The sequence below is a fragment of the Aulonocara sp. 'chitande type north' Nkhata Bay genome, linkage group LG4, assembly GCF_057382095.1.
Source record: "Aulonocara sp. 'chitande type north' Nkhata Bay isolate Kocher_YH1m ecotype deep benthic linkage group LG4, A_spYH_male_GT1.1, whole genome shotgun sequence".
Classification (NCBI taxonomy): Eukaryota; Metazoa; Chordata; class Actinopteri; order Cichliformes; family Cichlidae; genus Aulonocara; species Aulonocara sp. 'chitande type north' Nkhata Bay.
Genome location: NC_141347.1, coordinates 21,532,696 through 21,558,617, shown reverse-complemented (window position 1 = coordinate 21,558,617; position 25,922 = coordinate 21,532,696). Strand labels below are relative to the sequence as shown.

General features: G+C 46.4%; 1 protein-coding gene across 1 annotated transcript in view; it reads right to left on the bottom strand.

Moving 5' to 3' along the window:
• The window catches only part of rai1 (retinoic acid induced 1), a 52,640-nt gene that overhangs the window by 3,880 nt on the left and 22,838 nt on the right, over positions 1-25,922 (bottom strand). Inside the window, exon 2 of the mRNA XM_086289090.1 lies at positions 155-6,751. Coding sequence (XP_086145216.1) covers positions 155-6,673 — 6,519 coding nt within the window. The 5' untranslated portion in view covers positions 6,674-6,751. The remainder of the gene's footprint in view (positions 1-154; positions 6,752-25,922) is intronic.

The following is a 25,922-nucleotide window of genomic DNA, read 5'->3' as shown; positions in this document are numbered from 1 at the left end:
GAAACAAACAGTTTGACCAACAGAGGCACATTCAGAAAGGGAGAGAAAAGAGGGGAAAATGTTAAAAGTTTTCAGTAATTCTGAAAGATATTTCTTAGCATCCAAACACATGTCAGATTGGTCTAAGATTCACTGATGATAACTGCTGTCGTACCGTTTGGGCTGAGGTGTTGGCTGCCTCCTTCAGTCCGTATAGCCTTCCAGCTACCATAATTATCCCCTTGGTCCAGATGGCACAGTTTTCATGGGCCCAGTGCTCCTTAGCCTCTGCCTCCATTTGTAGCCTTTGGAACAAGCTTTCATTGCCCTCTTGGCCCGTGGGGGCTCCTGTGTTGACGGCCTGTAGCTGCTTCATCCTCTTGAACCTCTCTCGGAGAGTTAACCTTCGTAGGCCACCTTCCCGACCCGGTCTTTCCATTCTTTCTGCCCGTCGAAAACGCCAGTGATGCCTGCTGCTGCTACTGCTAACACTTCCCTCTTGAGCGGTTGCTTCTGTATTTCCTTCCGTTTCTGGGGTGCCCTCAGTCTCACTCTTTGAGGAGTTGCCCGGTTCTTCGCTGCTGCCGCTGTTGTCGTCGTTGGTCTTGTCCAACTCTTCCCTGAAGGCTTCTGTGTGTGTAATCGTCAAGATTTTCCGTGGAACCCCGTCCTCTGTGTAGTAAGGTCCACATAAATCACCTAAGTCTTTGTAGTTTGCCGGTTTCCCACACAGGCAACATGTCAGACACCTCCCAACGAGATCTTTATTTATTGTGGGTCCCTGCAGCATGGCAGCAGTGTGTGGCACTACCTTTGCAACTGTGAAAGGATTCCTCATTCTGAGGATGCCCTTTTTTCTGCGTCTCTGAAATACGACCGCATCCTCCGCCTTGTTGACTATGGCACACCAGGAAGAAAAGTCTCTTGAGTTGTTAATCCGTACATAAGGATAGAAAGACAGTTTAGACCTTTGATGGATCCATCTACGCCTGATCCTCTTCACAGAAATGGTCTCGGTCTGTTTTTCTGATACTGTCACTACAGGACCGATAACACACGTCTCCTCGTTTTCTGTGATTCCTTTTTCCCTTCTTTCCCTTTCTTGTCTTTCTTTCTCCTCTTTTTCCTCCTGTTCACATCCTGCTGCCCTCACTACTGCCTCAATTACCTCGATGGCATCTTTCATCCCGGGTTTTGGCCCGGGCTTTTTGTGGATCTTAATTGGCTTGCCAGGAATCGGCTCTGTTGAGGCTTTGCTTCTTTTCCTTTTAGCTGGGCTTGCTGATGGTTTTCTGCCTCTTCGAGGTTTATGGATGAGGTCTGTACTGGTAACCTGGGGAGTTTCTATGATGTCACCTGTGCTGATTGGCAGAGGTACTGTGGGCTCTGTGGGGTTGACCTTGTCCTCCACACTCTCCTGTTGCTCGTCTGTTTCAGTGTTAGCCTCCTCAACTAAATCTGTTTCCTCTGAAGAGGACTGGCCTTTTCTTTTCTTCCTCCTTTGTTTCAGGTGCATCTCATGGTTGTTTTTGATGGCCCTTTGCTTTGCTAGTCTTGGTGTTGTAACTATTAGACTCCCTGCTTCCAAGGCTACCACTGAGGCATCTGTACTCTCCACCATGGCCCATCGCTTCCTTTTAGTCCTCACAGACTTGGCGGCAGCTGTAGATACGCCTTCTGAGGCCTCCGGTATCCACTCACCTGGAGCGCTGCCTTCTACTGCGGCCTCTGAACTCCAGACATTATCAGCTAGAACATCCTGCTCTGTCCCTGGTTTAATATCTTCCTGTGTTGCTTCATTTTTATTTACAACCTCTTCTTCCAGCCCTTGTCTCACCCCCTCTAGTGTTGGTGCCTCTGGACTCATGTCTTGCTTTTCTCTGTCTTGTGTCACCTCCACTTTCCTCTCTCCCACCTCAAGTTGCTTCTCTCCATCTTGTTGAGACTCTATCACCTCAGTGCTGTTCGTCACAATAGACGTCTCACCTTCCTTTAAGATACGCTCAGGCAAAGCCTTGGTTGTCATGTCATCAGTCAGACTGCTGTCTAGCTGGGGGATTGGGAGGTGTTTCTTTGAGCTAGGAGATGTAATCTTCTGCACCATGGCCTCATATTTCTGTCCTCTGCCTTTGCGTGGTGGGAGAACTTTTGTTTTAGTGGGGCACTGAGGAGGCACCACAGGCGGGTCACTAGTGATGTCAGGTCCACTGGTGTTGGCCAGAATGTCTTTGGTTATGGGAGTGACCACAGGTTCTTTCTTAGGCGGCCCTCGCTTTCTTCGTGGGCCACGTGTGACCTTCTCTTTAGGTGTTTGGATGGCCTGTTCCACCAGGGCGGGCTGAGGCGGTAACGTTTTTGGTTTGGGTTTTGGACCCCTCTTTCTTTTTAATGGTGTAGAAAGTTCTGAAGTAGGTTTCCGTTTTAGTGGAAGAGGGATCTTTTCCTCAGATTGCTCAGGTGGCATGTGTGGTGTGGGTGGGTCTCCTGTAACTTCATTATCTGTGACTGCAGTCTGAATGGGGGAGAGCATTTGCTCCACAGTTATGAGCTCTTCTTCTTTAAGAGAAACATCGCTGGCTTTAAATTCTGTGACTGTCTCTGTGAGAATATCTTCACCCATATTTTTTTCTTTTTCTTTTGACAGTTTTTCCTGGGAGGGCTTCCTGGATCTCAAAACCATATTTTTGCTCTCGTTCTCTGGCGTCTTTAGCTCATGGTGTGCTTGTTGCTCCTCTTGTGTTGCTCCCTGGTTTACTTGTGATATTGTAGATTTCAGGCTCTTCCTACTCCTGCTTTGCGGCCCCACGAAAGGCTGAGTGGTTTCTTCCTGCTGCAACAATTTAGGTTTAGCAAGTGAACCTTTGGGCCGGCCCACTGGGGCCTTGATGGGTGCAGTGTCAGTGTGGGACAAAATGCCTGGAGACTTGGGTCCAGGCTTAGGTCCTGGTTTTGCACCTGGCTTGAGAGCTGGTTTTGGACCAGGTTTTGGTCCTGGTTTTAATCCAGGTTTTGACCCAGGTTTTGGTCCAGGCTTTGAACCTGGTTTGGGTCCTGGTTTTCGTTTTATAGGAGTCTCAATTTTCGGTGGCAGTTCTGGTTCATTTGGCAGAGGTTTTGGTCCCTGTTTTGGTCCTGGTTTTAGCCCTGGTTTTGGGCCAGGTTTTTGGGCTAGTTTAGGCCCTTGTTTTGCACCTGGTTTTGACCCTGGCTTTACACCAGGTTTTGGCCCTGGTTTTGGCCCAGGCTTTGAACCTGGCTTTGGGCCTGGTTTTCTTTTTACATGAGGTTCGGCTTTAGGTGGCAAATCTTGTGCGTTGAATGAGCGTGTGCACATTCGTGAACGAAAACCATCACTTAGCATTTTGGGAGTCTGACTCACAATAGATTCCTGATGGGCTAGATCCATTTGATCTGAGAATAGCTCGGTTTTGCTTGGAGGCATGCTTGTTTTCTGTGTGTGTGAGTGGCCTCCTTCCTCTTCCTTTTCCCCCTCCCTCTCCAAGCTTAGCTGTTGCCTGATTCCCACACCTGAATGCATGATTCTTCTTCTGCCCCTGGCATGCTTACGTCCAAATGCCCTCGGCTGAGCAGATGGAGCCACAGGTTCTGGTTTGGCCAAAGGGGTTACAGCGCTGGAACAGCTGATGCCTGGTTCCATGTCCTCGTCACCTTTTTTCGGGGAAGGTGGAGTGTCTGCCCAGGAGGGGGCTGAGGGAAGTATTGACTTCCCTGGTAGCTGAGGAGAGTCTGGCTCCAGCACTTTAGCATCACTGTGATCAATATGATCCCTGGCCTGAGATGGAGGTGTTGACTTGTCATTGAGAGCAGAGAAGACTGGCATAGCAGACTGAGGCTGAGGGGCAGTGTCACCAATTGCTGACTCCATTTCAGAGGCATCTGCTGCGGCCGTTACTGCTGCTGAGTTTGGATGGGCAGGTCCCCCTGCAAACTCCTTGTCAGAATGGAGCTCAGCAGTCTGGCTTTCTGTCTTGCTGCCAATATCCCCAGACATCTTTTCTAATTCATCTCTTTTATTCATGTGCTCCTCTTTCAATGACTCGGTCAATTCCCCACCCTTCCCCAGTTCCTCCCTCACCTCTACAGACAGAGGTGGTGAAAGGGAACATTTCTCTTGTTTCTCTGTTTCTTTTTGTTCCTCTGCATTGGTTTTCTCCTTTTCTCTCTCTTCCTCTTCACCCTCTCCTTCATTGTCCAGGTCTCTTGTGTCTCTCTTGTCTGAGACACGGTCTTCCAAGGCCTCAACTTGAGGAGTTGGAGACGTGTTTTCTGAGCTGTCCTCCTTCCCTGTGGAGTATTGATCCTGCTCAAGGTCACCCCTGGAAATGAATGGCAATGTTTTCACTGAGCTCTCAGATGCAGTTGGAGACTCAGATTTGTATGTCTCTGATTTCATCTCCTGGCCAAAATGATCTTTGTGGCTGGAATCAGACAGAGCTGCCGGTGACTGTTCAACCGAGTCTCCTGCATTAGGTTCATATTTAGTCTGGTACACTGTCTCCTCATAGCAGTAGGCTTTTCCTGTCCCCTCTTTGTTTATTTTGCTGTAAACATCTGGACATTTCTCTTCATCTGACCATTTTTCTAGCTTCTTTCCACATTTTGTCGTGTCCACATCTCTCTCACTCTTGTGGTCAGGCGTCTTCTCTGTTGTCAATTCTTCTTTATCAGAAGATTTCTCTGTCCAGGCCGATTCTTCGAAATTCTCTTTGACAGGCTCATTGATGTGCTGCATATCAGAGGGAGAATCTTGTTCTTGCTTCATGGGACTGGGGATTGTAATGCTTGTTGGAGATCTCTCGTCACTAATGCTCTTCACTGGAGTGCTCATGCCATCTCCTCCCTGCCCTGATTGACATCTAGCAGGGTCAGGGGTGAGGTTGTGCAGACCTGAGTCGCCAGACCTGGTAGACATGTCATCGGGAGATGCCATGGAGCATGAAGAGGCTGTGTCGACGCTGAGCTGTGTGTTGTTATGGGCCTGGGCTGGACTTCTGCCCTGGCCAAAGTAGTAGTAGCCCCTGTCCAGCGGTTCATCGCTGCTGCTGGAGTAGCCACCCTCATGGATTTCCATGGGCAGCGGTTGATGCTGTGGGGTACAGTAAGCATCCTGTATAGGTCCCCCACCCACACTGCCACCACTGTCTGGATATGGAGGACTTTTGTATTCCTCACCCTTTTTGGATGATACTGCACTTCCAGCACTGCTGTTGCTCCCGCCACTGCTGCGCTTACTGCCTTTTTTGTTTGCAACCAGGGCCTCTGAAAGCAGGAGCTGCTGTACATTATTAGAGATGCTCTCCACCTGAGAGGTGAGAGCATTCAGACTCCACAAGCTGGGGTTTGACAATAGCTTCTCTGAGAAGCGTTCTTTCATTGTGGGGACCTGCGGTGTTGTGGAATAGCTGTGCGGTATGCTGGGTGAGGGGTGTGAGCGTGGGGGCATCAACATAGTGTTGGCACTGGCTTGTTCCTGCATGCCAGCTGAAGATGATGAAGAGGAGGAGGCTGCTCCAGGGGTCATAGGTGGCTGGCTATACTGGAATGACTCTGGATTGGTCATTAACGGTGAAGGGGTGGAACTGTATGAAGGGGAACGCCCCACAGATCGGGCTGGGGAGTGGCTCGAGGAGGGGCTACAAGTCTGATAATACTGTTCTGGGGACCTGACAGGCAACTCTGAGAGACAGTAGTTTTGTTGGGCTTGGCTATAGTGTTGGTATTTTGGATGGGGTTCCTGGGGGTTGGTCATGGGCTGCTGCTCGTAACCTCTTGAGGGAGGCTGCTGATATCCGTAACTGTTTTGGCTCGACCTGTAGGCCCCCTGCTTCAGATTGCCATGGCTGCTCATTTGTCTGCCATACTGAGAACCTGGAGGCAAGTTGTACCCTTTGTAACAGTGGGGCATAGGGCTGCACTTTTCCATGTATGTAGATGGAGAGGGTGAGTGCTGCGGGTAGTGTAGGTGACTCTGGGGATACATGAGAGGTGAAGGGGAAGGGTTGGGAGGATGGGGCTGGTGGTGGGGGCTAGTATAGATAGGGGTAGAGGGCTGGTGGCACTGGGTCTGGGAGTGGCCCAGCATATTCTGCTCCATGTACTGGGAGGAACTAGGTGCAGGAGTACCACTAGACTCCAAACGTCCAACCATTTCCTGCTCATACTGTGCTAACTGCGCTGGGTCCTCCCACTTCTGCTGGAGGTGGCCCTCGCTCATATATTGGGCTGAATAAGTTCCTGGGCCCATGTGATTACTGTAGCCCCCGGGACCCTGCAGGTGCTGACTGGGATTAGGTGGGGGCACTTTGCTTCCTCTGAATGATTTCTTTGCTTGTGAGGGTGCTGAGCCCCCATTTCCACTCCCATTTCCTCCGCCATTTCCTGGGTAACCAGCGTAGGCTTGCTGGCTGTAACAGTCCTTAGGTCCGCCTCCAATTCCTGGTCCTCCAGTTGTCGGCATGCTTGTCGGGTTTGCCAAGGAATGTGCCTCGTAGCCTGACCTGGTGTGCCCCGGGCCTGGGCCTGGATGTGGACCGGGTCCTGGGTGCGGGTGTTGTGGATGGGGATGATGCGGGTGTTGCCGGTAGGTCTCCAGGCGGGATAATTCATGGGGCTCCTGCTGGTAGCAGGGTTGGTTGCTGTGGTAACCACCGCTGCGCTCACGGAAGGACTGCATAACGTTCTCCGTCTGTAGCCAGAGCAGGGAGGGGGAGGTGAGGTGAGACGGGAAAGGGGAAAGGGGGGGTTGGGGGTTCTGGAGGCAGGGAGAGAGGGAAAAGTGAGAAAAAGAAGAAATGATGAGGGTTAGTGCTGCTGAGCCTGGAGTTCAGCTATTCTGCATCTTCTCCTTTGATATTCAGTGTCTAAATCTATTTTTACTTTCACCTGGAGTCAAAGGAAAGTTCTCCCTTTCTATGAGAAACTAATGATGACAGTTTTTGTACTCCGGCTCACAAACATTCAGACACACAGACACAGGTACATGCACCGTTCACTCCTTAAATATATTCACTTCATCATCATAACATGATTACCAGTGTTGGGCAAGTTACTTTGAAAAAGTAAATAATTATAGTTACTAGTTACTTCTTCAAAAAAGTAACTGAGTTAGTAACTGAGTTACCAGATTCTAAAAGTAATTAATTCGTTGAAAAGTAACTATTGCGTTACTTGCCTCTGGGGTCCAGGGTATAATTGGCCATTTTAACCACTTTTGATTTTACCTCGACATTTAACCTTTAACAACTATTTACTTTGCCTTGTTTGGTATCATTCTTTTTAGCACAACCTCACGTGTCTGAATTTACAGTTATGTTTTCATTTTGATATACTGTATTAACACAACTGATCTAAAATCAGACAAAAACATCAAATCCGATAAAAAAAGTGATATTTTCACTGAAACAACCACAAACATGTTCATTGAATCATATTTCATAACCTTAAATGCAAATATAAATTGTGAATTTTAAAATCATATGCACAAGTTTTGCACACAGCAAGTTATTTGCAGCCATTTACCTTTCACTCTTTTTTTTTTATAACCATTTCAAACTATTTACAGAACAATCAGCTGTTCTGCATTTTATAAGATGCCAAATTATTTGTGCCACTCCAAAAAAAAAAAAAAATTCTGTCCACTATAAAGGAGAACATCACAGCCTGATACCTGCAGGTCTGACAGCAGCAGGTGCATCACTCCTGTTTTCTACCTGGAGACAACAGTCACCTCATTGTTCTGACACACAACACAAAACTATCCACAACACTACACACTAACTACACAAGACAACACATGAACTACACACTCCAAACATGCTAAACGTCACAAATCTCTCACATCTCAAAACTTGCTCTCTCTCTCTCTCTCTCTCTCTCTCTCTCTCTCTCTCTCACCGTCACTCCTAAAACTTCCCCCTCTTCCCTAAACAACCAAATGTCATGTCGCCATATCATTTTTTGATTGGTCGACATGGTGCATTTTTCCACCAACACGAACGTGTTAGGGTCCCTGGGTCGTTGACCCAGTGTTTTGTGTTTTTGGTTCTTTGATTTTGTTATTTCATTATATTCTAGCTTTGCTTTACGGGTTTTAGGATTATTCTTAGTTAAGGTTCTCTGGGTGGGGTTTGGTTAGAGTTTTAGTGTTCTGGTTTTCTGTCTGTGTAATCCTTAGTTGCTGTCTCCCCTGTCTGCCCTGGTCCCACGTCTCTGTTCCCTCTGTTGTAGTGACTGCATGTGAGTCTGTGTCTTTTTTTCAGTCTCTGTTATGTTTCCTGTTTTACTTTGAAAGTCCATGTCTCATGTTAATGTGTCTGGTTTTGCTTCCTTGGTCTCGTTAGGCCTGATTTGCCCCAGCTGTGTTTCCCTCCTGTTACTCATTCCCTGATTGCTCCCTCTGTGTATTTAAGCCCTGTGTTTCTCTATGTCCGTGTCGCGATCTACTGTTTATGTTGCTGTGTGTTTTGTCAGTCCACCGGTGTTAGTTTATTTAGATTTTTTCCAGTTATGTTATATTTGAGTTCAGCATTAAAGCTGTTTCGGTTTAAGTTTGTCTCTGGAGTCTGCACCTTGGGTCCTATTCCTGTCTGCACACAGCCGTCACTTAACAGAACGGGCGTTTTTTTGTTTTGTTTTGTTTTGTTTTGTTTTGTTTTATTTTTTGGTCATAAGCAGAGAGTGCTTGCTAGCGCTGTCCTTAGACAGCAAACATGATGACAATATTGAGGAAAAAACGCGCGTATATTGTTTATCATGACTCTGGTTTTACGTGGCCTATCAACACAATTTAAAAACTGATATATATCACCTTGTTGTTTTGTCATCTTGAAGTGGTCATGTTATTGGCTTACCACGACTACTATATTCGTCCTCAGTCAAACAGCAGCACTCATGCGATTGTTTCCCCCCTAGCCAAAAGTGGGGCCAAAAGTGATTTGTCTACCAGAAAGTGATTGGTCCGCGGGAGCGCGCGCAGCTGCTTAAAGCTGTACAGCTACTTCCGTGCATATATATATATATATATATATAAGGTGCGGTAAGCTGAACACAGCTTCAGCTGTCTGTTTGTTGAAAAATAGTAACGGACCGCATTTTCTTGTTAGTAACGGTAACGGCGTTGTAACGATAGGAATAGTAATTAGTTAGATTACTCATTACTGAAAAAAGAAACGCCGTTATTTGTAATGCCGTTATTCCCATCACTGATGATTACACAACAATAACTGTGTTGTAGATTTCTTAGAATACTACCAGCTGCTAACTGTTGTTCATACGTGAAGAAATGTGCATATATCTGTGTGTCTCCTGGATCTTTTTTTCAGTCTTTTCACGATGAAAGGTGTCGCACTGAACTTTTGAAATCAGCTATTTATTTATCATATAAATAAATAATGTTTGTACGGGTGTGGGTGAAGATGCAGGCGTGCATAAGCGAAGCCAGGCACATGTTCACAGACTGCAGGTAGGCGGGATAATAACAATGATGTGTGTTTAACGTTTTTAGGAGATTATTTGTAACCGTTTCAGGTCTCAAAACACGATCCACAAACTTCTTGTTCTCCTTATTTTCCTCAAGCTCTTCCAGAAACTACAGTTTCTTACATAAACAAGCATTGTGAAGCAATATTTTCTGGCTTGTTTTTGATGCAGCATTTCATGAAAGGTACATCCAAGCCCTCTTTTTCTCCCCGCCTCTCCTCTCCCTGCTTTCTCTCGCACAGATGCAAACTCCAATTTTCTCCAAGGGGAAGCAGGAAGTGCTACACTCTGTGTTGGTGTGCATGCTCTCAGTACACCAGAAGGGGTTTTATAGTGTTTATGTATGGTATATCTGAGCGAATGAGGGGATGTTTGCCTGTAATGTGTGTATGTGTGCATGTGATGGAGAGGTGCAGGAGGGTGATTGTTTTGTGGTTTTGTTTTTTTTGAGGAGGGGAGGTGCTTTCCTACATTCATATAAAAGAGGAAGGAGGGGTGGAAAGTGTTCTTGCTCTTGATCTAAAAAAGGAAAAGCGTCACCTGGAGACAGAACACTGAGCCTCTGTGAATGTGTGTGTATGTGTTTGAGTGTATATGTGTGTTTGTTGGGGAGCTTCAGCACAATATCCCTGCATTCTACCCACCCCGGGGACAGTGGTGCATCCCACCAGATGCACAGTAGCATTATTCATCACAGAAACACGGAGTGTGTGCGTGTGTGATAGGAGAAAGCTGTGTGCGAATGTTGCGTACATTCTTGCACGTTTGTGAGTGATTTTATTGGCGTAGGTTTGTGCTGTACAGTGTAGGTGTACAGATGTTGGTACTGCTTAATTATACACAAACACAAATGCACACAGATACAGATTCCCGTTGAGGTGGTGTGTATGTGTGTTTGTGTGTGAGTAGGACACTTGTTTACACAATGACCTATATAACATGCTTGTAGAGGACAAGGACCAAGCCTACCAAGCACAGTGAATAAGATGGCCTCAAACACACTGCATTTGAGTCTGTCTGTCTCTATTCGTCTCCTCAACAGTCCACTCTCAATAAGGATTAATTGGACTTTTAACCAAATGTGTGTATGTGTATGTCTCTCTCTCACACTAAGAAGCAAATAAACCAAAGGAATGCCTTCCCCAATCAATTTACTTCACCTCCATCAGTCTTTTCTCTTGTACCCAAATGCACTCGTGCATATGCCAGTGTCTACATTCCAGGCACGTCTCTCCTCCACCTCTGTGCTGCGCCTCCTCCTTTCATAGCCATCTTCCACAGAGAACCCTGGCACTGTGGAGTTGGCCGACTGCTGCATTTATGGTTGCGCTATGCCACAGCCTCGGTAGGGGTCAGAGAGGAGAGCGAATGAAGGATGCATGCTGAGATCACCAAATCTTCCTGGTTTAGCTGTCTATCAGTCCACCTGCGTCTGTTTAGTGAGGTAGTGCTAACATTGATTTTGCTGGTGCTTGAGCGCAGAGAAAGGAGGATGAAGGTGAAGCAAACACACGTACTGTCCCTCACACACACACACACACACACACACACACACACACACACACACACACACGGAGAGGCATGCAAATTCTTTTGCTCTCTCTTCCTTCTTATTAAATAGACTGTCTTCTTGCGTTTCTCAACACAATGTTATCTGTGCTGGGAAGGTGCTCATCTCCTCCATTATTCCATCATCTCTCCCTTCTTTCTTCTCCTTTTCTCTCTTTCTCTCTCTTTGTTTTTCTCTCACGCGCATTGAATAGAGAGGAGAATGGCAGCAAGAGGGGAAAGACAACGAGACCGAGCAAAATCGGGGTGTGGGAGGGGGAATTGAGTGTGGGGGATGCAAAAGCAGGAAAAGAGTGATAGAATGATAAGTTTGAGGATGAGGAAGATGAGGATGCAGAGGACAGAGGAGGAGCGATGATTGACTGAGTGGGCTTTACAACCTGGGCTCCTGGGAAATATGAGCTCCAGCAAACATCACACACACACACACACACACACACACACACACACACACACACACACACACACATAGATGCACATACACACCGGGGTCCAATGCATGCAAAATTGTAGATGTGTGGAAACTTACTATGCAGGTCCATAATTAGCCAAATGCTTCAGCTTCACACACAAACATGAGCTGCTACAAGTGATTGATTACCGCGGAGCACTTCTCCACTTCTTATCGAGAAAGCTTCCCTCAAGGCCTTCTCTTTTTTTTTGGTGTGTTACTGTAGATTTGTAAACCATGAAGTCACCTTGTGTATGACTTTCCATATGCATTAAAAGGACGTACACAGCAGGAGTGTCCCATCTCGAGTATTAGAATGCGTCGGTCTCCAAATAAAACACATTCAGGATGGAAAGACAGAAGGGAAAGAGCGAGAGGGAGGGAGAGATGGCTGAATCGGATTTTTCCGCTGGATGGTTCATAATGTGCAGAGCTGTGACTGGTTACAGCCTTCATTCGTTTTTTATCCTCTCTCTCCCTCGCTTTCATCGCATCATCTTCAGAGGCAGCTTGAGATGGGATTTATCTCCTTTCTCTATTGCACGCACGCACACACATACACACTTACACACACACACAAACACACAAAGGGAGATACAGACAGCTCTCTCTCTCTCGTTCCATCAACTGTGACTCTGAAGCACTTCTGCTTCAAATCTTTTCCTTGCACTCTGTCTGTCTGACACAAACAAACACACACAGGCACACACACACACGCATACAAAAAAAATGGCGGCATAAAGAGTGGAGGGATGGGACGTCTCCCTGTGTGTTTACCTCCCCAGTCATCTCAGTTAATTATGCATGCAGAGGCAGTTTGCTCGGGAGGTGGAGCGGCCTGGGAGGAAACGCACACACACACACACACACACACACACACACACACACACACACACACACACACACACACACACACACACACACACACACGCAGACAAACATATACACGCATCTCATCACAGATATTCACAAAAAGTCACACTTCACCACCACCACCGGAATCATCACAACGCAACCTAGCACCACGCACGCCAAAGCTCGGCTCACATGCTCCTCGACAACCTGACAACGCATTTGAAAATAACCCAAACATGCCATGCTCCCTGCACCCCCTTCCTCTCTTCACTGCACTATACACACACACACACACACACACACACACACACACACACACACACACACACACACACACACACTCATGTCTAACACATCTGCCTTTAACACCCTGCTTAACACAGCACGCTCCAAAATAACACAGCAAAACCACTCGGCTGCTGCTCCCAATCAGTACGCCGCAATCCCCTCCCTAATTACACACACTTCACTTTCCTGTGCGTGCCCTCCCCCTCTCTCTGTGGATGCTCTGCCCTTTAACTCGATCACCTCAGGTTCAACACACTGGACAGGTGGTCAGTCTGAGTGACAGCTTCTCTGCCTCTCTCCTCCTCTCCTGCGCAGTGTCTGCCCAGACAGTGTGGGTGGGTTCCTTCCCAAAGGAGACGCTTAGAAGATGGAAGAAGCCAATATCTGCTCTGACATTTGTCTGTGGCCCACTGTCATGACACACAGCTGGAGGTCACAGGGGTTCACCCGCAGCCAGTCACATAGATTATTGGAGGAGACATAGAAGGGGGCGGAGACCTGCAACTGACACTTATAGACAGACGGGCAGACTGATGGATAGATAGTGGTTGAGGCCTGTTTGAGACTAACTTGAAGGGCCGATTTAGAGGAAACAAGGCGAAAGCTCCTAATTGACAGTGTAGAGTTTATGTTCACGTCAAACCCAAATTTAAGTTTCAGCCAGGAGGGGGAGCCAGAGATAACACAGCCAACAGAGGCAGATTTGTGGGTTTTTTTTTTTACAGATGTGGTTCTTTCATGTGTTATGGCATTTTTTTTTGGTCTTTATTGAAACTGGAGTATTCACTGTAGAAAAATCTAGTATTACATGTGCTGTAGGACGAATTGTGGCACAGTGGCACCTACTGAGAAGTCGTTGCACATGTTGGAGTCATCATTTCCCGCAAGTATAACGCCACCCTATTGAAATTCATGTTTTACACATGTATGAATGCAGCGTTCACCGTGTGCTACATGTAAGTGTTCGAAAGCAGCCAAATGTAGACATACGAGGTTACGCTTGCCTCTGCTACTATTGAAGAAGTTCAATGAAGTTCAATGATAATTAGAAGAAAATGAATGAATAGTTAATTTTTCTTGTGTATTTTTACAAAAACAACCTAAAATTGAATCACTTAAAAATTACAGTACAATTTGCATGGAAATTTTACCAGGGATCTATTTTGACCAAAACTTACGTGATTAAATTTGACGGTTGGTTCAGATCCAGATGTAGATCCAGAAATTTTGTGGCATTTTATGTCAAAAAAATGGAAATACAGATCATTTAAATAAAGAAAAACTGTTAGATGTCATCTAAGTGTTCTTGTGAAAACGTATCAGACTGATCAGGAACTGCTCTTCCCATCTTGGACTGCTCTGCCTAACTAGTCTGTCACCAAATTCCCTGTTTAACCAATTTCATATCCAGCAACATTTTAAGGCTGAAATGCCTCCATATCATCTAAATGTGAGTCTTGTTTAGGTTGATCTTGGAGATGACTTTGATTCCACGTAGGAATCCAGCTAATCTGAGGTCTACATTTGATGTAATTGGAGTTCATGCGTGTGCGAGATGTCGTCTTGTCTCTGGGGTTTGGGGATGACTCATCGGCATTCGCAGACATGACTCTAGACACAAATGTCTGCATGCACACGTGAACTCGTGAACAGCAAGCGCACGCACTCTTCACAGAAGTTACTTAAATGCCTGGAACTGGAAGAATCGAAGCAGAAACTCTTGACTGCAGAAACGCAGACACACACACGCACACCGCTTCAGGTTCAGCGGGAAAGAATAAATAAAGGTCAGAGAGACAAAGCGAGGCAGATGTGTCTGTCTGCAAGCGAGAGAGAAATGCATCAGCCACCACAGCAATCTACTGGGAGGTTTAGGCTCAGAATCCCTATCTGGCTCTTAAGGCAGAGTGCAGAGGTTATCCCACCAGCCTATAAAATATCATTCTTTCTCTCTTCCTCTGTCTCTCTGTCTGTGGCATGAAAACAAAGACGTTCTGCTCATTAGCAGTTGGACGGTGCCCAAATGTGCATCTGTGTCAATCTATTTCCCTTATTTGGCCGAAAAGCTGGTGATTGCCAATGACCTTTTCGACAGGAACAACTAAACAGTGGGACGTGTTAGGCCATAAACAACAACAATAGGGATTGCAGTCACCATAGTAACCACAGAGCCAATCAGAGAAGTGAAAACCTTGAGTGGCATGAGGCAATCACACAGGCAATCCTTGTGAGTGCGTACACAGCAGTGAAAATCAGGACACTCAGACACAGATTAGTCACATGTTAGTTTTGTGCATTTTTTTCAATAAAAACAATACAATATTATGTGATCAGATATTAAAGACTATGACGCCGACATTTCTCCTTATTCACGCGCCATAGGCACATGTGCACTGATATCTTTACAGGGTTTTCATTTATTTTCTATTTGCAGCCATAACCTGACGGCCTTTCGCTTTTAATCGCATCCTGGAAAAGTAGAGGGCTCCCAGTTTGTACGTGATACTTTGACAAGTTGTGCAGAGATTTCCTTGTTCTGCACTGAATCTTTGATAACTACATATTGATTGTTTTATCCCTCACAGAGAGGAAAAACAATTCGACACGATTCAGACTCAAATCAGCAGCATTTAGTCAGCTCTGTGAGCTCTTTCGCAAATCAACTCCGATTTGACTTTGCTACTTCTTCTTATATCACTTTGTTCATTATTAATAAACTGCTTCACTTCCCTGCTGAACAATAGGCTGAAAATGAGCATGCAGGCTGTGAAAGGATAAGTCCTGGACACCTATTTCTTTTAATATCTTCTTCTTTTTTTTATAGCCTTGACCCAAAAATCATCGAATCCTCCCTTTTCCTGCTCCTCTGCACAACTCTCCTTTATCTCTTTTTCCTATCATCTATCTTTTCTTTCGCTCTGTCTTTCAGCGCGGTCACCTCCGTTGGGCAGCTGCCGTGCGTTGCCCTTTGAAGGACTAAACCTGGCTTTGTTGACATGGTAACGGAGTGATGAGACGAGTCCGAGTGGAGAAGGAGAGAGGGATGAGCGAAAGAGGGCGACATTCACACACATGCAATCAAGCACGCATTTGTAGGCTGTGCGTTTTTGGTGCAAAGGTTGTCTTGGATACGAGGCCCTGTGACAAGAATCAGGACAAATAAACCTGATTGCTCGTTACCCGTGTCCTGGTGTTTTTATGCTCTTGTGTGAGCGAGTCATTGTCAGTGTGTAGGTGGGCGACAACAAACGAAAGTCAATGTTGGCTTGCGGAACTCTTTACTAATATGTGCAAGCGCTTAGCATGAATATATTCGTGTGTAAAAGAGGGATAGAGCTTAATGATCAGGCTTGATTGACTGCAATATTCCTGCAGTGTGTGTGTGTGTGTGTGTATGTGCACATATGCGTCTGTGTCTGGTGGACTCTAAATGACCTTGCTGGGTGCAGATTGAGTGAGAGATATAGCCACAGAATAAAAGGAATAAAGAGAAAGAAGCACTATGTGGATTCATGCTCCCACAGTGCAGGTAACCTCACCCATGCCCACACACTTCTCTGCTTTTCTGTCTCCAGGTTTCTCTTTCTCCATCTCCCTTTCCCTCTCACGCACTCACAACACACACAAGGGAGTTAGGGTCCTGTAAAGTAGGCCGCAGAGCTACTTGGTATTCCATCAGAATCCTCCAGCAAGGGAGGATTGTGGAGCAGGGGAAAGAAACGATGCAGGAGAAAGATGATACACGGGAGAAGAGGACAAAAGCAAAGCAATCAAGAACGAGCGCGTTGGGTAAGTTCTCATATGCGAGAGCTGAAATCCACTTCGGCTCGCCCAAAAAGCAGGCGCAGGGAGGTAACGTACCTTCGCTTCAAGCGAATGTGCTGCTTTCTGAGGTTGAAAAACAGATGTGAAACGGCTCATATTTTGCAGTGACCCATTTTGGTTTGGCCCATCAAGGCACATCTTTCTGCCACAGACACACATACACTTACACACACATGTACGCACACACACACATCCATCCTTTCCAGGTAATGGGGTGGAGTGCTCCACTGAAGCAGAGGGAACTGAGTTGGAGCAGGTCTGGTGTGACATCCCGGTTGGGGCTCGTGATGCGTTCCACTCCCATGTCTTTGGTCCCTCCGCTCATTTACACATGCGCTCACTCACACATGTGTAAATGTACGCAAATTCACTTGGTCTCACACATGCAGACACACACACACTGATTTGCACCTGCTCCCTCTTTGTGCCACTTCGGTTCATCTAATTGATGATGCTGTGTCACTCCTGCTGTCTCTCTAGCACACACACACATGCAAACACACACACACGCACACGCTTCCTCTCTGTTCTCCTTGTCTCTGTAACCTCCAAGTTGTACCCTGTCCTCCATTGTCCTCTATCTGTCCCTGCTCTCGCCCTTTAGCTACAGTGCAGCTGCTGGTGGTGCTTTTCGTGTCTGTGCGCATTTGCCTGCCTGTGTTGTGTGTGTGTGTGTGTGTGAGTGTGTGTGCGTGACCTTGTCTGAGGTTAGACTTGGGCAGACTGCTCTTTGGGTTACTGAGTGCAGAGGAGTGAGTGTCTTTTTGTGTGCAGTCGCCTCGATTTTATACAAAGTATTAAGCAGTAACTCGTTTTTATTTTTGAGTGATGTGGGGATGATATTTGAGAGCTTTCAGTGGTGAGCCAATTCTTTGACTTGTTCCTGCATTCATAATTTCAGAAGAAATGCCATACAAGCAGGCTTAAAATCAGGATTTAATCCTCATAATGACTTGGGGGATGTGAACCACCAATATTATGCTGTGCAAGCCAGTCTACCTTCCTGTTTAGCTTCAGGTTATGCATCTGTTTGTATCTCATTTTGGCAAATTGTGCTTAAAATGAGCCTAATTAGGTACGTGCAATTTTCATTTGTAATATCTGTTTCTGTGCTTGTACTGACAAATACTACCAGATTAGTTTGTTACTGAAGAAAGGTTGAAAAAGAAGAGGTTCTCATTTTGCTCCAATTAAAAAATGTCAGTGAATTTATGTGACACTGAGGGCTTTGAACTGCCTTAATATGATCAATAAGCTGCGTTATTGCTTTGCAAGCTTAATTTATCGGTGAGGTTTGTCACATCTACTGCTCCATCTTCACCTAATACAGTGCTGGTGACAGGGGACAAACCACCTCATATGAACCAGGTTTTGTTGCTTTCAGAGAGTATCTTTGTCTCACATCTCTCCCTCTACCTGCTCAATAGGAAATTAAAGGCTGACACAGGCTTTCTAGGGGTTCTAGATGTGCGTGCATGCATGTGACTGTGTGTTTGTCTATATCTATCTATATCTACTCTCATCTTCAAGTTTCACAGGGCAGAATTCATTCTACTGGATCATTTTTTATGATTTCATTTTATTTTTTTATACCCATGTCTGTACTTGTGCCTCGTAATTCCCAAAAGGTGTCCTTGATGACCGGCTCTCCTTTTCCTTCTGCTTTCCCCTTCTCTCAGCTGTTACCTGAGAGCCAGACTGGGGAATACTTCCCTCCATCTGCAGACACAGACAGCCTGACACTAAAAGCAGGATAGCCACCGATAAAGCGATTGCAGATACGTGAAATGAGAGGAGGATACAAAGCAGAGAGCAAGGAGAAGAGTTTGATCCAATAGGGCAGAGAAAAGAAGAAGCATTGAGGTAGAGGAGAAGGGATCGTTAGAGAGAGAGAGAGAGAGAGAGTGAGATGAGGGAAGCACTGCAGCCCAAATATATGGGAGAGCAAAGCACAAATGAGGAGATATTGGAAGAAATGGAAGAGCAGCAGGGGGAAAGGTGAGGAAAATGAGAGCAAGGCAGTGAAAGAAGGGGGAATATGATACGAGAGTATAAGAGGGGGAAGTAAAAAGACAGCTGTGTGGCGTGAAGGGGGTAAAGTGGGGTGATGTGAATGGAGGCGCAGAGTTGAGGAGAAGCGACACAGTGTGAAAGTGGGAGAGAGGAAAAGGTGCGCATGGCGAAGAATCAGAAGGAGCGATGTAAAGAAGGAAGTGGAGTGGTGAGGGAAGAGGATGTGAGACTGAGGGCATAGAGACAAGGGAGAGGAAGAGTGGGAGGGAGAGATAGATTGAAGCTGCAAGATCAAGGCAGATGTGAGGGAGGATGTGAGGGAGGAGGGCACGGGTGGAGTGACGAGGGGGATGGAGAGACGCAGGGAGGAGAGATTGTTATCGCGGGGCCGTGCTGCCTATTGATTTGCGTTAGGATAGTGGAATAACAGCGGTACAAGGAGGCAGACTCCTGCGTCATTAGCAAAGAGAGCTCTTAAGACACCCGAGTGTGCGGCGCGCACGTGCATCCATGTTAGTCTGTGACCATATGGCATCTTCGCTGCCCATATGATTAGGGCCAGGAATAGTAAAGAGCAAAACAGAGAGACAGATGACAAAGTTTAAGCACTTTGTGGGGGAGAGAGACAGACAAAAACAGATTGCAGGATGGGAAAACATATTGAGGGAGAGACCAGCAGCAGACTATGGCAGACTGAATGATGGGAAAAGAGAGAGAGGCTGGAAAAGAAAAGAAAAGAAGTGATCTGGCCACGACGTCTCAGGTGATACGCCTCTCACTCCAGGTGACAGATCTATCGGTCATTTCTCGGAGATAGATGGAGAGAGACAAAGTTGGGCCCTCGTCTTTCTCGTTCCCTTCCTTGGCGCAGTGTGATGGTGGCAGTAGAGGTGATGTGTGTGCGAGAGTGTCTCGCCAGGGACCAGGGAAGTGTGAATATGGCTGTGGAACTCTGCCAACTGAGCATGGGAGTGGGGAGGGAGGAAAAGAGAGAGAGAAAGAGAGAGAAAGGAAGACGAGGAGGAGGAAGAGGAGATGAAGAGAAGAGGGGAAGACTCCTTCCTTTGTTCTTCGTTGATGAAAGGAGGAATTGGATCCTCTACTCCCACTCACGCTTTCTCTCTTGGTGATGAGCCTTGAAGTGTTAGGGTGAGCGAATGAGGAGGGACACACAGACACACACACACATGCGCGCGCACACACTGCTGTCTTATTCCACTCAAGTTAGACCCAAATGACTCCTCGCTCACTAATTAAACTTTAATCTCCAATAGCGCACAAATTACCTGCCACGCAACTGAGCGCTGAATTACGGGGCTACGTGGAGAGAGGGAGGGATGGACAGATGAAGGCAAGGAGAGTTGGAGTGAAGGTCACACTACCTGTAGGAGAAAAAAACTCTTACACTCCCCCTGATTCTGTCTCCTGTATCGCCTCTGTCATCAGATTTTGTGTATTTATATGAGCACACATCTATGCCTGTGCTGTTTATGTGTGTATGTGTGTGTGTGTGCGTGACACCAGGGCTGTAAATGGAGCAGTCAGCTGGGACCTCTCTCTCTGAGCTAGTTAATGTTCCCTCTCACACCTGAATGTTATCTCACACACACACACACTCACACAGCCACACAAAGTTGTTGCGAGCCAAGTCTTCGCATTCTCCTCTGCCTGGCCTCATTCCCATCTCTCTCTTACAGACGCAGCCTCTGCTAGGACACACACACACACCGCCATTTTGTGCCACACAGCAGAGGGCAGCACAGCAGTGCGTGCGTGTGTATGTGTGTGTCACTTGGTTAATCACAAAGAACTAACGATAATTACCACCATTTTCCTACCTGCCTCTTTTCCAAGCCTGACTCTCAGCTTGTGTTTGTATGCATGCACAAGAGTCTGTGTGTGCATATATATGTGCGCGCCCGTCTTTCTGTGGATGGCATCACTGATCCGCTGGCAAGCAAAAAATACTGACATGAAATCCTAAAACAGCTCCAACGTGCCACATTTACAGTTCACATACGCTTATCAGCAGCAGCAGCTATACAGCCTGCCTGGACAGCGGCAGCAACAGTTGAGGTCACAGAGGACAGAGAAATGAAGACATGACTCACTAATGACTGGCGAGGTTGACGTCTCGCGTGCTTTCTAATTTGCTCTGTAGATGCATTTCCAAGAATGCCTCATAAGCTAAGAACCATGACGGTCAGGTAGAACATGTGCTAAAAAATATGCAACGCTAACCAATTTAGAATGCTAAAGCGATAAGACAGAACATGCAGAAAGAGATTCATTTTCATTGAAAACAGTAAAGAGCGCGGCCATGCATGAAACATCAAACTGTGACAGCGCCATTGATCATTCTTAGTGCTGTTACGGTGTTTTAAGGCCGATCTTTTCCTTTAATCCACACGCAGGTGGTGAGTGGGGCTGACTTCAACCAAATTAGCCATCATAGAGGCCCCATTTTGTAGATTAACTGCTGCTACTGCTGCTGCAATATCCCAGGATGAAATTATTAAGTAAATACTGCAGCGCTAATGCAGGACCAGGGAACTGAGCATATGCTACGCGGTGAACGCTTTTATCTTAACTACCTAACGATGCCAGAGAGTGCATATATTCCTCAGCCTAGCTCTCGCCAGCGGGAATTAAAACCCTTAAACTCGGAGCTTGTTGGTGTCATCTGTGCAGTTAAGTCCGGGCCTGGAACAAAAGAGAGAGTAACTACACGTGTCACAGTTTATGTCAGGTCTCGGAGCACTACGCTGAAGGGTGTCTTCACTGTGCGTATTACCCACAGCTGGTGGCGAGGTTCGCAGTGGGGAACATCGGGGGACAATCAAGGATATGCCCGTCATGCAAGGATGGTGGTGTGTGTGTTTTTTGTGCGCAAGCAGGTGTGTCTGTCCTCTCTGCAAGTGTGTGTGTGCAGTGCCCACCATGCGTGACTAGACAGAGTCAGGTGTTCTGGGAGGGGCATTGGCACAACAATGTGCCCATATGCTTTTTGACTGAGTGGCAGGCATGGGGAGGGCACAGCGAGCGAGGAGGGATCTGCACTATGCCTGCGGTGCATGACTTCATCCCTCCTGCAGAAAGAAGGGGGATTTGGGACTAAGTGTAGCTGACTGACTTAGAGGGTGTGAAGGGATGCTGCTCTGTGGAAAGGAGGAAGAGCGTGGAAAAAAAGAGAGCCGCAGACACAGAATGAATGAAGCCTGAGGTGGAAAACATTGAAAGCAAGTGAATGACAGAAATTAATCTCTGCAGACTTCAGTGTTGCTCATCTTAGTTTCCTCGACCTGCATGTATCCACACTCTATGCTCATTTTGCCTGCTTGCTTTGCACTACATCCTTTCCCAGAGCCTCTGTTTGACTCATGGACTCCAAATATGAACTTTAGTAATGATCCATCAAAATGCATATGTTAAGTAGCTTAAATCTTTTTGCATTAAGCTCACAAGACAGTAGTATGAGTGTGTTAGTGGTATGTGTGTGTGTTTGGGAGCTGAGCTGACACTCTGCCACAAAGCAGTTTGGTGAGTGGATACAGCGGCAGCTATGCGCACTGCTTTGGAAACACTTGAACACACACACGCTGAGCATCAGCCTCTCGCTCTCTGTCAGTTATAAACACGCACATTTTGAAACCTTTAGGAACCTGCATTTGGCTCGTGAGGATTCACAGACAGCGAATGCGCAAACTTGCAAATTCGAGTGAACCTACGCAGACTCACCACGCCAGTAAAGCGTGAAAAGCAAATGAGGCCATTGCATCTTCCCAAGTCCCTCAGCAGAAGGCCCCCCCATGCACATCTGCACAGAGGGTGGTGTCTGGTTGCTTTATCACCTCTGAATGTAGGCAATTTGATAGGTGGTGGTTTGACATTGAGACAAAGTGAATCTGTTTACGTGGATTTGGTCAAAGTTTCCATTTGCATCTCCTGTGTTTTCTTGTCTGTGCCTCTTTGTTTGTGTTTACGATTGTTGTTTTAGCAATTTCCTATTTTATTTTTGTTAATTCCACCCTGCCACTTCCTGTCTTTGTCTTTTTCCCCTCCTTTGGGATTGTCTTCCCCGCTCACATTGGTTTCACCTGGGCCCTATTCCAGGAAGCAGGTTGAGCTAACAACTATGAGTTTGTTGAACACGCTTCTTGGAATAGGGCCCTGCTCCTTGTTTACCTTTTAGGTCCTCACGAGTATTTAGCCACCCATTTGTCTATTTGTCTTGTGTCTCCAGCTGTTCGCTTCTCCAGCCATGTCCTCACTCATTGCCCAGTTGATTTCATTCACTCACTGTTATTTCCTTGACTTTCAGTTTTCCTTTTTGTTGGACTTTTATTGGGCTTTCCAGACATTTCCCTTCAACACCTTCTGTTCACACCTTTATGCACATTCAAAGCTTTCTCCTCAACCTACCGGCTCCAGATTCTGGTCCAAATGTCAACATCAATAAATCCATATCATCTGCTCCACCCAGCAACTAATCTACAGCCAGTAAGTGCCAAGTTTTCCTTCCTTGCAACACAGATCTGGTTGCCTTAACGTAGACCCATGAAAACACCCAAGACAAAACTGCTTCTGCCATCTAGTATCAGTGTGTTTTGACAGTCAGGCGTCTCACTCTGTGCAGCATTTCAACATCAATAAACCGTTAACAAATGTTAATTCTGGGACATTAGTGTACCGCTGATAAACAAACTGCTGAGAAGATTGGCTGCATTTTCCAATGTGTGCAACGGGGTTGAATTTCACAGAAAATGTGCTGGCCCACTTTACTCCAAGAAAGAGTTGCTCCTCTTCCAGCAAAAAAAAAAAAAAAGAAGCGGAGAACTGAAGCATTCTGAGTTTCTCGCAATGGCAGATGGTAGAAAGAGAGACGAGCTGATGGAAAAATCCCTTCCAAGATGTTTATTCTTTTCAGTAAAACGAAAGAGAAAACAAATGCATATGGAGGGAGGAGGAGGAGGTGGAAAGGAGGAGGAGGTATAAGCAGCCACATCTTATTTGTCAGCAGAATAAGCGGGGCTTGTGGAAAACGTGGGGACATATCTTTTTTAAAAGCAGTGCATCTAACAACAAGGCTGCTTGAGGTTTTGTGATGTTTTAAAGACTTGATCATAAATGCATCAATTACATTTTAAGCCTCAAAGTTATGCTGTAAACAATGTAAGAACTTTAAGCTGTTAGAGATCCTCTGCATTCAATCTACGAACCTGTAAAGTGCGGAAATGTTTGTCCTCATGTGTTAAAGCCAGATTTATCAGTGCCTGATTGGAGCATGCCAGCAGCGATCGCTTCCCTTCTCTATCCTTCACTGCTTCCTCTTTTCATCCCCTGCCCATTTCTTTCCCCTCTTTGCTGCCCATCCCTACCTGTCTCATTTGCATAGGATGCCTTATTTGCATACATATGAGCTAAAGAGAAAGGGGATTTGTGCGCGAGAGAAAAAAGAGGAGGAGAGGTGAGATATGCAGGCAGGCCGCCGCTGATTAAAAGAAATGAAAAAGAGCCCTTTCAGTGGGAAACTGCAAGCGCAACCTCTCCCTCTCTCTCTCTCTCTCTCTCTCGTTACCTCATTTTTTTTTACCCTCTTTCTTTCAATTCTGTTCTCGCCCTTTAGGTCACACCTTAGAGAGCTCCCGCAAAGACCCCATTAACGTGAAATATCAGGCCGAGAGACAGAAAGACTCAAGATGGTAAAACAGAGCAGATAACTGGTAAAAGATTGGATGAAACGTGGGCTAAGCAAGACGAAAAAGAAGGAGAAAAAAAACAAAGCAACCAAGCAATAACTGATAGATAAATATAGCAGAGGAGCTTGTACACATCGCCCATCCATCCCCTGCAGCAGCCTGGCTTGGTGTTGTTGTTGCTGTGGTGGCAATGGCTGGTTCCCTCAGCAGAGATAAACTGATTGGCTGTGAAGTAAAGCCCCCCTTTTTGTACGCCCTGCGGGGCCAGCTCTTTCCCTCTAGGAAGGACATACCATGACAGGCCACTCCCCTTCAAATGTGCACACACATACACGTTAAATATGTACAGGGACACTAAAAATACAGCAGGACGTCCTCGTGTCTTTAATAAAGATAAACTGAGAGATAAACTGAGAGAAAAGTGTACAGAATTCTTTATAATCAGACGTTAAAAACAGATAAACAAGTACGACTCGGGACGACAGAAAACTGTTCAAACAGGCGCAAAACGTGCACACACACAGACACCCAGCAGCCACTATCATATTAACAACCTCCATCCCTCCCCCTCCTTGTCTCCACATCAGGCCAACCCAGATGCATCCCATACAATCTGTCCCTGATTGCACACAAACACTCCAGCTGCCCTCTAAACGTGCGCACACACACACACACTTCCGAACACACCCACACACACAAACAGGCGTATTTATCCTGATCGAGCTCGCTAATTGCATGCGTCTAATAACCTGGTGGAGATAGAAAGCAGAACAGTGCTCTCTCTTGTCTCTCGTCTCTCTGTAGACAGAGTCCAGACGTGAGGCAACTGCAGAAGCCGGGGATATGAAAAGGCAGCAGGAGATAGGAGGGGTACAGGCGTAGATGTGTATGTATGTTTGTGTGTATTTGTGTGTATCTATGTTAGTGTGCGTTCGTCCTCTGCTCTTTGTTTGATCTTTCCACCCAGGCCTGAAATGCTGCAGCACACCAGGAATAATAACTTTCCTACGACACAAGTGCACATTATCAGACCGAATACATGCGCACATACAAAATACAGCACCCATCCCGCTGCATACACAAACCTTGCCTTGCTGATAACGGTCTTTAAATGTTTGTGTTTGTGCGGTGCACGCACCCCAATGCGATCATTCATGCGTGAGCCATCTCCTGTGTATTATCAGGACCGGGTGGTTAGGACAGAGGTGGGGAGGGGGCGAGAGAAAGTGATGAAAGGTGGCAGGGGGTAAAGAGTGGAGATGAAAGCAGGGTGTGTGTGTGTGAGGAGGGGGTGGGCTTGAGGCAAAAGGGCAAAGAAGGCATATGAGATAGAGGATGAGGGAGAAACAAAGGGGAGAGGATGTGCCGAATTGGGTTGAGGAAAAGCGGGAAGGACAGATGTGCTGACTGCTGATTGGATGGAGAACAGGAGGAAAGCGAGAGAGAGAGAGGGTGAGAGAGAGACCGGAGGAAAAGTGAGGCAGAAGGCGAGAGAGAGCCTGTCACCTTTAGTCAGTGGCTATTAGCGGCAGCAGCAGCTCTGAGACACCATCCCTCATTCTGCTCTGCAAGCGGTGGCACAATTAGACACACACACACATACACACACCTTCATGCACACGCTCATCCATCCATCTTTTTCCTCCGTGTGTAAATGTGTGTGTGTGTGTGTGTGTGTGTGTGTGTGTGGCTGAGACTAATTGAGTGCATGTGTGCATCAGGCTGTGTCTGAGCTCAGTGTTTTT